Source organism: Parasteatoda tepidariorum, chromosome 9 (assembly GCF_043381705.1).
Source record: "Parasteatoda tepidariorum isolate YZ-2023 chromosome 9, CAS_Ptep_4.0, whole genome shotgun sequence".
Classification (NCBI taxonomy): Eukaryota; Metazoa; Arthropoda; class Arachnida; order Araneae; family Theridiidae; genus Parasteatoda; species Parasteatoda tepidariorum.
Genome location: NC_092212.1, coordinates 51255376 through 51269390, shown reverse-complemented (window position 1 = coordinate 51269390; position 14015 = coordinate 51255376). Strand labels below are relative to the sequence as shown.

At 31.0% G+C, this 14015-nt stretch overlaps 1 protein-coding gene across 1 annotated transcript in view; it reads left to right on the top strand.

Annotated features, from left to right (window-relative positions):
* The window catches only part of LOC107438918 (spectrin beta chain), a gene marked incomplete in the record, with an annotated part of 105952 nt that overhangs the window by 46595 nt on the left and 45342 nt on the right, over positions 1 to 14015 (top strand). Inside the window, 6 exon segments of the mRNA XM_071185528.1 lie at positions 1501 to 1764; positions 4065 to 4195; positions 5767 to 5953; positions 9149 to 9349; positions 11610 to 11818; positions 13014 to 13218. Of these exon segments, the coding sequence (XP_071041629.1) occupies positions 1501 to 1764; positions 4065 to 4195; positions 5767 to 5953; positions 9149 to 9349; positions 11610 to 11818; positions 13014 to 13218 (1197 nt within the window).

The following is a 14015-nucleotide window of genomic DNA, read 5'->3' as shown; positions in this document are numbered from 1 at the left end:
AATAATAAGTAGAGGCCATGCACTAATAAGTTAGTAAGTTCAAAATTCAATGCAAAATCGTAAACTTTCGACATAAAATGAATAATAAAATTCAGCAAAAATAAGAGTAAGAAATGAAATATTCACAATACTTATGTACAATAAGTAAGTCAAGTTAAAACATAATTCCAAAATGACTTGACATACTAACTAAGACTAAATAATTTAGAATAATTATTTAACATTAACTCATATCAATTAAGCCAAAAAAATTGCATAAGTCCGTTTTTCTGTTCATGTGATGGCCCAGTCATTCTGGTAGGTTATGACTCGTTTCTGGGTTAGTCATCATCCGAATGTTATCACTTGATTACCTATCAATTGACCCAAGAATTAAAACCCTTATGCAACTGAAACAAATTTCGAGCAAGCTACTGTTTTTCAAAAAAAAATGTCCGACAACTTGAAGCTGTGTAATACCGTGTATGTAAATAAAAGAACTTAACTGAGATTAGCTTAAGTAAAATCGGGTAATTAACTAGACTTTAAGCTCTTAGGTTTAAGCGCTTAGGTATTTTTATGGAGAGAAAAATAAATAAAAATTGGTAGCTCAATAATTTTTCTTCAAATTTATTTTAAAAAAGACAAGGTGTTCGTATTACCTTAATTTTTTAACGAAATAGATTTTGATCTGTTTTAAAAAATTTTTTACTGAAATTGTAGCTGATACTGAAAAAATCAATCTAATTTATGCGCAAATGTCTTACCATTTTGCACAAAGGCCTTTCGTAAACTTTTTACATCACTACAAAAAGTTAGGATTTTCCACGGTGACAACGACCTAGAACAATTTATAAAGTAGAAGAAAAAAGATTGAATAACCCTGATGGCCACCTAACCTTTCATTACTTGATTACCAATTTTCCCAATTTTCTGGAAGTATTTTATTTTTATATATTTAAAGTAGTAGCATAATTTGACTTAAACTTATTTGTACTACCATTATATATGATATAAAAGGTTTGGTAATTTTTCGGTGCTCAAAAAGTTTTGTTCAAGTTTTGTTAATTTCGCTATTACTAAGAAAACTTTTCTAAAAAAGTGAGGGTGTTGGCTGCAATTTCGTCACCTTAGTTAGGTATGCTTAAAGTTTGGTAATAAAATCAGATACACTTAGCTTATTTTAAGTGTTATTTATTAATGTTTAAATTAAATTTAAAAGAATTTTAGTAATTTTGGTTATTTGTTTAAATTTTTGGAATAGTAAAAAAAATATATGCATTAAAAATTAAGTGATGATTGGTACAGTAGTTGTGAAAAATCTTGCGAAGTGTTAGTAAAATAATAAGAAATTTAAAAAGAAAGATTTACATGTTGAAACATAAATAAACGTAATACCAATAAGAAGACTAATTTATACGGTGTCGCTGTGTATAGATATTTTAAAAAGTCATGTTTTAAAAATATTCAATGAATTACACTGCAATAGATTATTTGAGGATACTTTTTTTTATTTTATAGAGTGGTGAAGAGCTCGTTACTGAAAAAAGAAGTTGGGCTGCTATTATTTATCCTCAACTCTCTGAACTCGAACAGCAGTTTGAAGCCTTGGAAAATGCTACCAAAGACAAGGGTGAGCGGCTATTTGATGCAAACAGGCAAGTTCTCTACATGCAGACATGTGATGATATTGACGGCTGGATTACCGAATTAGAAAATCAAGTATTGCCTGCAGAAACTGGTCAAGATTTAACCAGTGTTAATCTAATACTGCAAAAACAACAAGTAAGATAAAAAAAAAACATTCTATTTCAACTAAACAAGAGCTCATTAACTGAACAGATTTAAAGATCTATATTTTTAAGGGTAAAAAAATGTGATATTTAGCGAGCACCGTATGATATTAGAGAGACTAGAGAAATTTTGCATATTCACCTTGCATGCGGCATGTTCCTCAACGTAAGATTTGGGCAACACAGCTACCCCCAAACAAACTTTGCGCAGAACCTATGCATGAGAACGCTGGATGCAACGAGAGAATGCGATATTTTTTAATTGCGCACGTTCTCGTGAGTATGTTCTGTTGTAGAGAAATCTGTTTGGCGTTTAATGAGTATGTGAACGTTCGGTTATGGCACGAGTAACTATTAAATTTCTATATTTTTTAGAAATAAATTACGTGTCGTTATGGTAACTGTGACTATGATGACTGTTCATCAAGAAGAAGAATAGTGATATAGTGAGTGAATAAGTGAGTTAATGAATGGGGTGAAAAAAATAAAGATTCCTTCAAGTCTTAGAAAAATTTAGTGTTAGCAGTAATTTCTCATTTTAAGCGACCGCTTTAACGTTTAGAGGTCTGGTTAGGCACAATTTTCTTTTACAGATGTATTTGTTTTCACAAACTAAAATATAGTGGAAGTCAAAATTGTATTAAAGAATAGAGATTTGTCTCATTTTCGGCCCGACTATTAATTTTTTATCAAGAAAATTAAAAAACTTAATAGTGGTTTTAAGAAAATTAACAAAACTTTAATTCTCTGAATGGTCTTTGTTGTGGTAGATAAATTTGTTATAGATAGCATTATCGAATTATCAAAATAATGGAAAAGCTTCTATAATGACTCTATGTAAAAAAAAAAAAAAATTAAGCAGCCATGGAAGATTTTACACGGCAAAATTGTTAGTATAATTCAAAGGATCATGTTTGAAGCATTTAAAAATAATGCCATTTTTTCTGTGCAGGACTCGGATTGATCAAAATAAGGAAAAGAAGTTAACAACTTCTTTTTAACTTTAATACAAGCAATTTTGTAATCATTCCGTATGATTGCTATATTTATATTACAATGCTTTCTTAATTACGGTGGTATTGAAAATAGGAAATCACCTTTTAGCTTACAAAGCTCATTTTAATCGATGCAGCTTTTAGAAATGGGCGCCATTTCTAAAAGCTTCAAGCGAGATCCTTAAAATTGAGCCATCAGTTTTGCCATGTAAAATCTTCCAAAACTTCTGCAGCCTAAAGTAAAATTGTTTACATAGAGTTAGTATATATGTGTTCCATTATTTTGTTAACCACTTTATTTTCAATTACGTTAGAAACACACTAAAAAAGTTTTTTTTTATCATTATTGGATTTTTGTCATTATACTTGGAAGGCAGGGCAGCTTAGATAGCTCCATTATTATTCTTGGAGTTTAATTAAGTATTTTGTTTGGATCAATCACAAACTCAAAATTAAGAACTATAAGGATTGCTCAAATGAAAAGTGGACACGTGTAATTGTGTTAGACCGACTGCAACTATAGAAGCTCCACCGAACAGGGATATAAAGGGTGGTGAGATGTGCGCATTACACAATACGTTTAACACTGAAAAATGTTTGTGATAGAGCAAATTGATCGAAAGTAAAGTAGTGCTATACATGGATGCTTTCAAATCGGAACAAAAATTGATTTTCTGCCCCAAGGGAGCATAATCAATTGAACACAATACTGCAGTACTCTGACGAAACTACGGAAAGGACTCAGAAGCAATCGGCCAATCCTTCTCACACAACAAGTGATTCTTCTCCTTGACAATGCCCCACTAGCCCACTCCTTTGAAGCCTATACGACCCTACACAAATTCTATTGAGAAGTGTTGGAGCACCCACAGTACAGTACAGGTTTGTCACCCTGTGACTTCAGCATCTTCGGGCTACTTAAGAGAACATTGCAGGGGACATGTTTCCATTCAGAGGACGAAGTTAAGGAAACTGTGCAAGATTTCCACCAGAATCAACCAGAATCGTTCTACTGAAAAGGCATAGACATGCTACCTAAACGATGCTACCTGTGTCACATCCTTCTTGGTGATTTCTTTTGATTTCCAATGAAAATATTCTTTTCATACAACTTGTCCAATTTTCAGTTAGACAACCCTTATAAAATACATATATAGAGGCAAGGTACCTAATATGAAGTTCCTGATGTACTAGAATTGTACAAATAGTTAAGCCCTTAAATATAAACATTTTTCTTAAAACGGTTCGTATTTTTTCATTACTTTTAATTTATTTATTTTTTGTTTTATTCTTTCAGGCTGTCGAGACGCAAATGGCTTTGAAAGCAAAACAAGTTGATGAATTAAAAAGTCAAGCTGAATACCTTGAAAGCATGACTCCGGAAAAAACAGATGAAATTGAATACAAAAAAGCATATGTTGAAGATAGGTAAGTAGTTCCCTAATCCGAAATATTTTAGCAGCTTCTACCTTTTCACGAAATCAGCAGTATTCTGTGCTTTTTTGAAGAAAAAATAGTAATTACAATTCTAAATACAAACCTGAAAAATTTTCGTGCCACCAGGAAAACATTTCAAAACTAAAATTAGAAGTTGAAATATAATTAAACTGGCAAACTAAATAAGAGAGGATGGTGAACAAAACTGCTAATTTCATCTTTATTAATAAAAAAATATTAAATAAATAAATAGGGTATGCTTATGACATATGGCTTGATTAATTTTAACCTATTAAAGCCATATCCAAATAGAAAAAAATACCTATATAAAAAAAATGGTAATGCATGCCTTTATATCAAGTGGATATTTCTTTCTCTTACGGACCATTTTAGTTTTTAAAAAAATATAATAAAAGAATAATAAAAATAAATAATTATTCTAATATAAATATTTATACTATTTGTAAATTGTAGAGACAGAAATATCGTGTTTCTGAAAAATTAATCCTAATAATGCAACACTTGTTCTTTCATTTTTGGACAAAAAAGAAATGTATTTTTAAAAGATCACTAAGCATAAGTAGGTCAACACATACAGTGTGAAAAAAAAGATCACCATGAATAACTTTTGATGCAATGATCGGATCTTCACGCTTTAGGACCGAATCTTAATGGTTCGAGGAAGAAACCTCAAATATGCTTATTAATTAGTGAAGACGATATTTTAAGTTATGAAATCGGATACAAAAACCTATTTTTCTGAATAAACGTATAGGGGAAAGCCGCAATCTGAGAAATATCGTCCCAATAGTTTGGTCAGGTGAGTGGTTATAAGTGTGGACCCCTTAACCTAAATTGACGCAATTAGGTTGACTAATTTAAGTCAAAGTAAAGAGAAAATATTATAATTCAAATTTTAATGATTTATTGTTAGGAAATACAGCATTAAACACTGGTGTCTTTTTCTGTGTTAAAGGTAAAATCTTTCAAACACGGCTTACTTTCAAACAATAATTTTCAAAATTTTCAGTTGTTCGTAGTTATTTAGATCTAAAAGAAATATTTATTTTTCATTGAAATTTCTTTAATTTACGAAATCAATTATTGATTAAATATTTGAATATGATTAAAAAAATTTGTACACTACTTTTTTTTTTCTTTCGTATTTTAATACAAATATAATTCCAATAATCTAAAAAATTTTAGTAACAGATAAACTGCTTTTTATATATAAAAAAATACCAAAATATATTTTACTTGTAATTAGCAAATCAGAAAATATATACATTAAAGGGACACCGGTGTCCCATTTGCGTCTAAGGGTTAATGTTAATTTTACTTTTTGCATAGTTCGCCATATTATAAATACTTTTAAAGTGAATCGAAAAATTTTGCACACAATTATAAAAGTTCTTTATCCTAAGATAATTTCATGCAAAAATAACTTGCAGTAAATATTTATTATTTTTTTATTAATTTTTTTTTTTTTTTCAAATAATCTGCCTTTTTCGGGACTTTTCGAAAAAAAGAGACACTGATCATGTAAAATTCCTTTTTCTTAGATTCAATAAGCTATTGGGTCCATTAGACGAACGTAAATCACGCCTAATGAAAAAGAAAGAAGCATTCCAGTTCTGCCGAGATGTGGAAGATGAAAAATTGTGGATTCACGAGAAGATGCCTTTAGCAACTTCATCTGATTTCGGTAATAGTTTGTACAGCGTTCAAATGCTGAAAAAGAAAAACCAGGTAAGTTACATATGCATATTCCTCTTGTTCAATGAAAAAAATTTATCATGAACTTGAAATAAAACCCCTTCATATCTGTAGTTTGTCTAAAGTAAGAACTCGCCTGGGCCCATGGCAGTGACTATGGGAACGGGGTATTACTATTTCAAGTAAGGATGTAGGGTCACTGTTCAAGACAAGTTTTGGCTAGGGTTGGCGAGAAAAAGGTAATCTTCTTCTCTGATCTATGTTTTATCTCTGCAGTGAATAGAAGCTACCCTCCCTGAAATGCAATATTTTTGTTTCCATAGCAGCAGACAACCTCAGACTTTGTGATGGGGGGAGTTCTTACCGTAGATAAACTATACACTTTTTTTTCGGGAGGAGTAAACTTTTTCCTGATTTTAACGGTATTGGCATGTAAGCAAAGAACTATATCTTATCTGAAGGAAAAATAAATATAGTGGACAGTTTATAACTTAAATCTGTAAAAGCTTTCATTTTGCATTTTTTAAAAAAAGTCTTAATTTTTTAGTAGTTTTACTACTAATTTTTTCTCTTTTCGGAAATCTTTGAGTAAATTGGGTCGAAAACGAGTCGACTACAAAAACAGTTAGTTGAACCGTTTCGGCACTAACCTGCCGGACTTTTATTTTGCAGTAATGGAAAATGTCTCTTTATAAAAATAGTGGTAACAAATTTGCATATAAATCTAATGGCATTTTTCTTCTCTTAACTTCATATTTGGTTGGTTTGGTAAGCATTATAACTGCTTGCTTTTCAGAAACAACTTTTTGTTTCTATAAATCAATAAAAATTTACATACATATGGGATTTTCATATTATATTCCGCTTGGGATAGGAATATTCAATTTTCTCCAATACAAATGCTAAAACTTAAAGAATAGAGTTACCAGTCTGTAACATTTCAAAAAAGAGATATGTTCTAAGAGCTCTTGCGGTCAAATGCATTCAGGATTTCTTTAACAATTTTAACATACGTCTAGGCCTGTTTACTTACTTTAAGTGAAGTAAGTAGTAGTGAATAGTTTATATTTGACCAGTTAAGAGCAGACTTTAATTTTAGAAATCCTTTCCCGGGTACGTCATTAAAACCAAGCCTTGACGTGTATTTACACACGTGGAACACAAGGCAAATGGTCTTATTCTAAATTTTATGAAATGCGTATTACGAAGATTTCTTTAACAGTTATAGCGTATATATGGGACTATTTTTTTTCCATCTAAGATAAAGAAAATAGAGATGAATAGTTTATAATTAAAATTGAGTGGTTTCAGGTTGTGTGCCCCCCCCCACTCCGCAATATACATTGTGAAGTTCTATTGGTAATATAAAGGATACATATCACCAAATAATACTTTTTATTGTATTTTATTAGAATTTCAAGTTTAGATCGTCACTGACTTTTTTTTTTATTTTGCATGACGTGTACACGCGTCAAACCAATACCTCCTAGAAGAGAGAAGGCCTTAGCACGGGTTACCATAAACAAGAAATTTGATCCTTTAGTAGTCCAAACGTAATGACATCTTTCGTATTTTCCCCTACTGCGCACCTTAGTAGCCCGAACGTAGTGACATCTTTCTTCTTTTTTCTCCTTTGCGCAGTTTACATCAGTTACGCCGGACTACTAAATTGATCCGTGCTGAGGTCTTCTCTTTACTAGGAGGTGTTGGTCAAACACACATCTCAATAGAAACTTGGTCCGGCGAGTAAGCTCGTCAAATGCACTTAACTGGTTAATGAACTCAATCTAGAGAGAAATTTTAGAATTGAACTAGATAATTTTAAAAAATAATGTAGTGTAAATTTGTTTCAATTATATTAAGTTATCTAGTAGAACCTTGTTATCGTGCAAGTTAGTCCGTCGTTCAGATCCTAACACATCATCGAATAGTGAGTTAATTTTTGAGAGCCTTCCAATTCTTATTTCAAGCTTTGCTTCACGCATGAAAGTAAATATAAATATTCATAATTTACATAAACTATCGCAAAATGATTCGATTTCACTCGCCGAACCATAATATTGCGAACATTTGATGCAGTCTGGATAAATTACTAAATTGAACAGCATTTCTTATCCAAATTAAACCATATTAATAACATGGGATCAAGGATGGATAAATTCACATTAAAATACGGTTCAACGTAAATATATTCATTGTATTATATTCGTTTCATTGATTCATTCGTTGATTCAATTTTATATTCGTTGTATTAAATTAATTTATAACGTTAATTATTATTGACGGATTGACGTTAAAGTAAATTTCAGCGATGTAATGGTTCATGACTTTCCAAAATTTCTATCATTACACTGATAATACCCCTGTTACATTTTATTTTATAATACAGTCAAACCCCGCTATGGTGAACATGGCTTATAGTGAACTCCCAGATATAGTGAACCAAAATGTTCGGTCCCTTGCCTTGCTATACACACATAATGTCATTTTTTGTGGATATAGTGAACCAAAAAAGTGAGGAAGTTGGATATAATGAACTTTTTTCTGTCTTCGACTGATTTTTTTCTTAATTTTTTTGATATTTTCAGGGAATATAAACTATCCAAATCTGAAGTTTGTAACATATGGAAAAATAGGCAATTAATAATTTCTGCTCATGAAAAAAATTTAGATGGCAGAATAAGTTGAGAAAAGCAGATCACAAGGATGATGAAGAAGCATTACTGAAGTGGTTCACCATTCGAAGAAGCCGCAATTTTCCTGTATCTGGACAAATGTGGATGAATTTGCTAAATGTTTTTATGAGACTACTTTCATGTGCTCAAATGGCTGGTTAGACAGGTTTAAAAAACGGAATAACAGAAATTCAGGAAAAATTATCTGAGAGTCGGGAAGTGTTCCATAACTGATGTTGAGGATTGCTCATCAGCTAAATATTACTAATTTTTTTTGTACGCAAGACGAAGAGTAATGAAAAATAACACATTTTTTGCTACTACATAATATTTTTCAGTCATTTATTTGAATAATGTGCAATAAAAGGGAGGAGTTTGGGAACCATTAGGTAAATTATCTGCGTAACGGATATAGTGAACACCCGGTTATAGTGAACCGAAATTTCGGTCCCTTGAAGGTTCACTATAACTGGGTTTGACTATATTCAAGAATAACATTTTCAATGATGATTGACTTTAGATGAAATGTTTCTTTTTCTTTGCCAAATTTTAGTCTCTTCAGACTGAAATCGACAACCATGAACACAGAATTGTATATGTTTGTGAGAACGGGAACAAGCTCATCAGAGAGGGCCATGAAGATGGTGCAAAGTTTAAGCAACTGATTGCTGAGTTACAATGTTTATGGCTGGAATTGAAGAGTGCTGTTCAATATCGCCGTCTCAAGCTGGATGAATCAGAAAAAGCCCAACAAGTAAGACATCATTTTTTTTATCAGGTTTATAAATATTAAAATACTTATGCAACCGAAATTGATGAATAACGATAAAAAATACGACAAAAATACAGTTGGATCTATATTTAACGAACTTCCATTTTGCGAATTTCTCTATTTTGCTATTTTTTAGAGAAACCAAGAACATTTTAGGAATGTCTTTGTAAAATAACTTCCAAATAGTGAAGTGAATTTTCTATTTTACGTACTTTTCTTTGAGATCCACATTCCCTGCTGCCCAATATATTTCAGAAAATTTCAAACTTGTTTATACATTTTATGGGGGGGAATGACCTTGAATTGATTTTCGAAGCCACTTAACTTTTAAAGAGAGCAGTAAAATCCCTTTCCCTTTTTGTTTGCATTTCAAACTAAAACTCAGTCAAAATTAATGGGTTTTATCAGTAGCAATTAAACTTAAGAACGTATGTGGTAATATATGCTTAAAATTACTTTTATAATAAAAGCAACTATAATTTTATACGTAAATTTATCTTTTTTTAGTTAAAAATGTATGTAGCATAACAGTGTAGCACTGGATAATGTTTTACTCTATTCTTGTCTTTTATGCAGATTTCTTTTATGGTTAAGATTTACAAAATAAATAGTAGATACAAATTTTCAAGATAAAGGTGTATTTACAAGATAAAGGAGTAATTGCTATTTTTTTATGTCTAGTACGAGTTTGTGGTTGCGTGACGTGGGCGACGCTGCTCCACCGCCGTGGCTTCGCCACAGGTGCCCACTGGGTAACGAGAAGAGGGTAACAGTTCTGGCACTTTCTGAGGCAAATGGACAATAGTTCCAAGTGCCCGCTATTAAAAAATAAAAAATAAAAAAAATTATGTCTAGTGTTTATGAATGTAAAACTTGTTTTGTGTTGTTTTAGTATTTCAAAGGTAATTTTCTACTTAACGAATTTTCCATATAACGAACTTATTATCAGGATTTAGCGACTTCGTTAAATAGAGATCCGACTGTATAATAATTTAATTACATAGTACACGGTTTTTCTTATACATTCTTATATATTGTTTTTATATTACGTTACTTATTGTGTCTTATTCTTCTTTTTTATTTTTCTAATCTAAATTATATTAGACCCATTAGTTTGTTCGCCCTCATCAACCCCAGCACTATGTCAGATTGCTTTAAAAGGTCATCCTGCACCAAAGCGACACAACTCAGCAGATGTTGTGGAGTAACTCTATACATATTACACCTTGCACAAATCTAGAACTTCTTCCCTTACAAAAAAAATAAGGTGTTTTTGAGATTGACAGAAATAAAAAACACACCTGTGGTAGAAAATGAGGTTATGTTTTGAAACAAAAATAACCTCATGCATTAATAAACCTTAATTTCAACATCATTTTCACTTTATAAAATCAACCTCAGATATAGCACAGCGATACTGTTTGATATCGAGTGAAATTATTCACACCTCAAATATACTTATCTGCTTGAAGTGTAGAAAAAAATTACCTGTAAGGTTAAAAAACAACCTCCCTAAGCTGGTTGCTCTAAAGCAAGTGCCCATCAACCTTAAAACTACCTCAAATATGAATACAACAACTTCATATACCTTGGGTTGTTGATTTTGTATTTATTGTGTATTGTTGATTTTGTATAAACTTTATAGCTATAACAAGTTAATCAGCTAATTAAAAAGGCTTACATAACACGAAATTGGACAACATTTGAGAATCTTTTTTTTTTTTTTCTCCAATGGCAGGCACTGAATTTGAATCTTTGTCTATACTATGCCAGAATTGTTGCTCATTTCGCGTTATCCAGTGGGCACCTGTGAACCAAAGTCACGGAGGCGAGCAACATTGCCCACGCCACACTGCCACAAACCCGTTTATAGGGTGGGCCACATTCACACACACAGCAGCGGACAGCACAAAGAGAGAGAAAAACATCCATGCCCAGAGCGGGACTCGAACGCGCAGCCTATGGCTTCGCAGTCAGGCACGCTAACCGCTCGGCCACCTGGCCGGCACATTTGAGAATCTAATTTTAGTATAATACCCACGATGTAGACAATTTATCATTTTCAAACAATATTACGACAACAATATTATTTCACAGTTTAGCCAAGCTAAACATACATTTTTTTAAAAAAATTCTTTTATCTTCTAATATTTATTCGATGTTTTGTCATTGTCCAACAATATTGTCTGTCAATGTAGTGAAGCTAAACAAATATTCTTTTACTAATTCTTTCATCTTATAGTATTTATTCGATGCGACGGAAGCTGAATCTTGGATGAGTGAACAGGAACTTTATATGATGTCTGATGAGCGTGGCAAAGATGAAATAAGTGCTCAAAATTTGATGAAAAAACATGCCAGCTTTGAAAATGAAATTGACCTGTTTTATGAAACTGTAATGCAACTCGGAGATATTGCTAAACAACTAGTGGCTGCGAAGCATCCCAGCAGGTTTGATCTTTGTTTTTGAGCAAGTATATTAGATCAACGTAAAATGCTTAACATGTATGTTGTAACTTTATTGACAAAGCATTCTTCAGGCACAAGTATATGAATTCAACATAGATTCTTAACATAATTCCTAATTTTTAGGGAGAAAATAACCTTGAGGAAAGCATAGTAAATAAACATAAATGAAATTAACATATCTCACAGTTTTTAGAGCTGAAATAATTTTGAGGCAAACATATTAGATTAACGTAGAATGCTTAAGATTTCATGTAATTTTTAGTAACAAAATAATAGTGAGGCAAGTGTATAAGATCAACATAAAATACTTAACATATCTCTTAATTTTTAGTGACTAAATAATCTTGAATCAAGTATATTAAATCAATCTGAAATAATCAACTTATTTTGTATTTTTTAGTGATGAAATAATCTTGAGACAAATATATTAGATCAACGTAGAAATCTTAACATATATTGTAATTTTTAGTGACAAAATAATGTATTCAGGAAAGTATTTAAGATCACTATAAAATATTTTACATATTTCGTAATTTTTAGTTACGAAATAGTCTTGAAACAAGTATTAAATATATATTAAATCAATATTATATAATTACATTAAATCATATAAATATTATTCTCAGTATAAAACACTTAACTTGTTTTGTAATTTTTAGTGATGAAATAATCTTGAATCAAGAGAATTAGATAAATGTAAAATGTTTAGCACATCTCGTATAACTTTTAGTGACAAAATAATCTTGAGGCAAGTATATAAAGTCAGCTGAAAATACTTAACATATCTCGTAATTTTTAGTGACGAAATATTCTTGAAGCAAGTATATTAAAACGTTGAATGCCATGGGGTCACCGGTGACCAGCACTGAGTTTTTTCGTAGCTCCATGGGGATCACCGGTGACTGGCGAAGCTAAGATTATTAGAAACACATAATTCGAGTATATTTTTGATATTTTTATATTATTAACGTTACTAAAATGGTTTGAAGAAATTATTGTACGTCATGCTAAGCCTTTAAAAAAACTAGTAAAATCTATCAAAATTGCAAATTTACTTACCATTTTTGCCAGACGGGCAAGTCATGCGAAATAGGCTTGGTTTGCAGTTGTTTAATTGCATATAAAATTTAACGTATTAATTCAATATAAAATAATTAACTTATTTTGTAATTTTTAGTGATGAAATAATTCTAAGGCAAGCTCAGCTTGACAAGTTGTACAATAGCTTGAAAGATCTAGCGCTTGAAAGAAGAACAAAATTAGAAGAAGCTTTGCAGTTGTTTAATTTGAATAGAGAAGTTGACGATTTGATGCAATGGATTGGAGAAAAAGAAGTAGTTGCAGCTTCTCAAGAACTTGGGCAAGATTACGATCACGTCACGGTAAAGCATATGGTTTATAAACTTAAAATTTAATTTTACGTACTAAACGCGCGAGTGAAAATGTCACATTTTGTATTCAATAAAAACTTTTATCAATATGTTAGCAGAGAAATATAAATATACAATATGAAGATTAAAATTTAGATATTTCATCTTTCATTGTGTGTCATATGCTTTAAGTTCAAATGGCTTAAGTATATTAAGTATGAAACAAATAATTGTAATAATTTACAAACAATGTTACATACACATTTTAAAAGCATACCCTCCAACATTTGAGAGTCTTGAAATGCATTTTTTTCCAGTAATAGAAAACTAAAGCAAAAATTATATGCGTTAAAACAAATAGAATAATTAATTAAACAACAGCTATCAGAACATAACCTTTTGACTCAGGATTTTTATTAAACCTATTTTTCAGACTTTCTTCATTTTTTTGCATTAATTTAGATCGAAACAAGTAAAAAAAAATTATATTTAGCATTTTAATGATCTATGGTTAGAATATACAGTATGAAACACCGCTGTCTGCATTTACCCCTTGGGGACGGGTGATTCAGAAAAGCATTCGTACAAAATCAGAATCAAGTTGTAATTAAATAAAAAACGGTAAACTTAAATGTAGTCGTTGCTAATTTGACAGACTTACTTTGCTTTTACTTTAATTATTGTTAGTTTAATCATATATATAATCAATGTTAATTCAAAGTATAACTAAATAGTTTTATTTTGAACAAAGTAATGGTGAATTAAATAAATCAAACAATTATAACTCCGCCCACAAATAAACTGCTAAA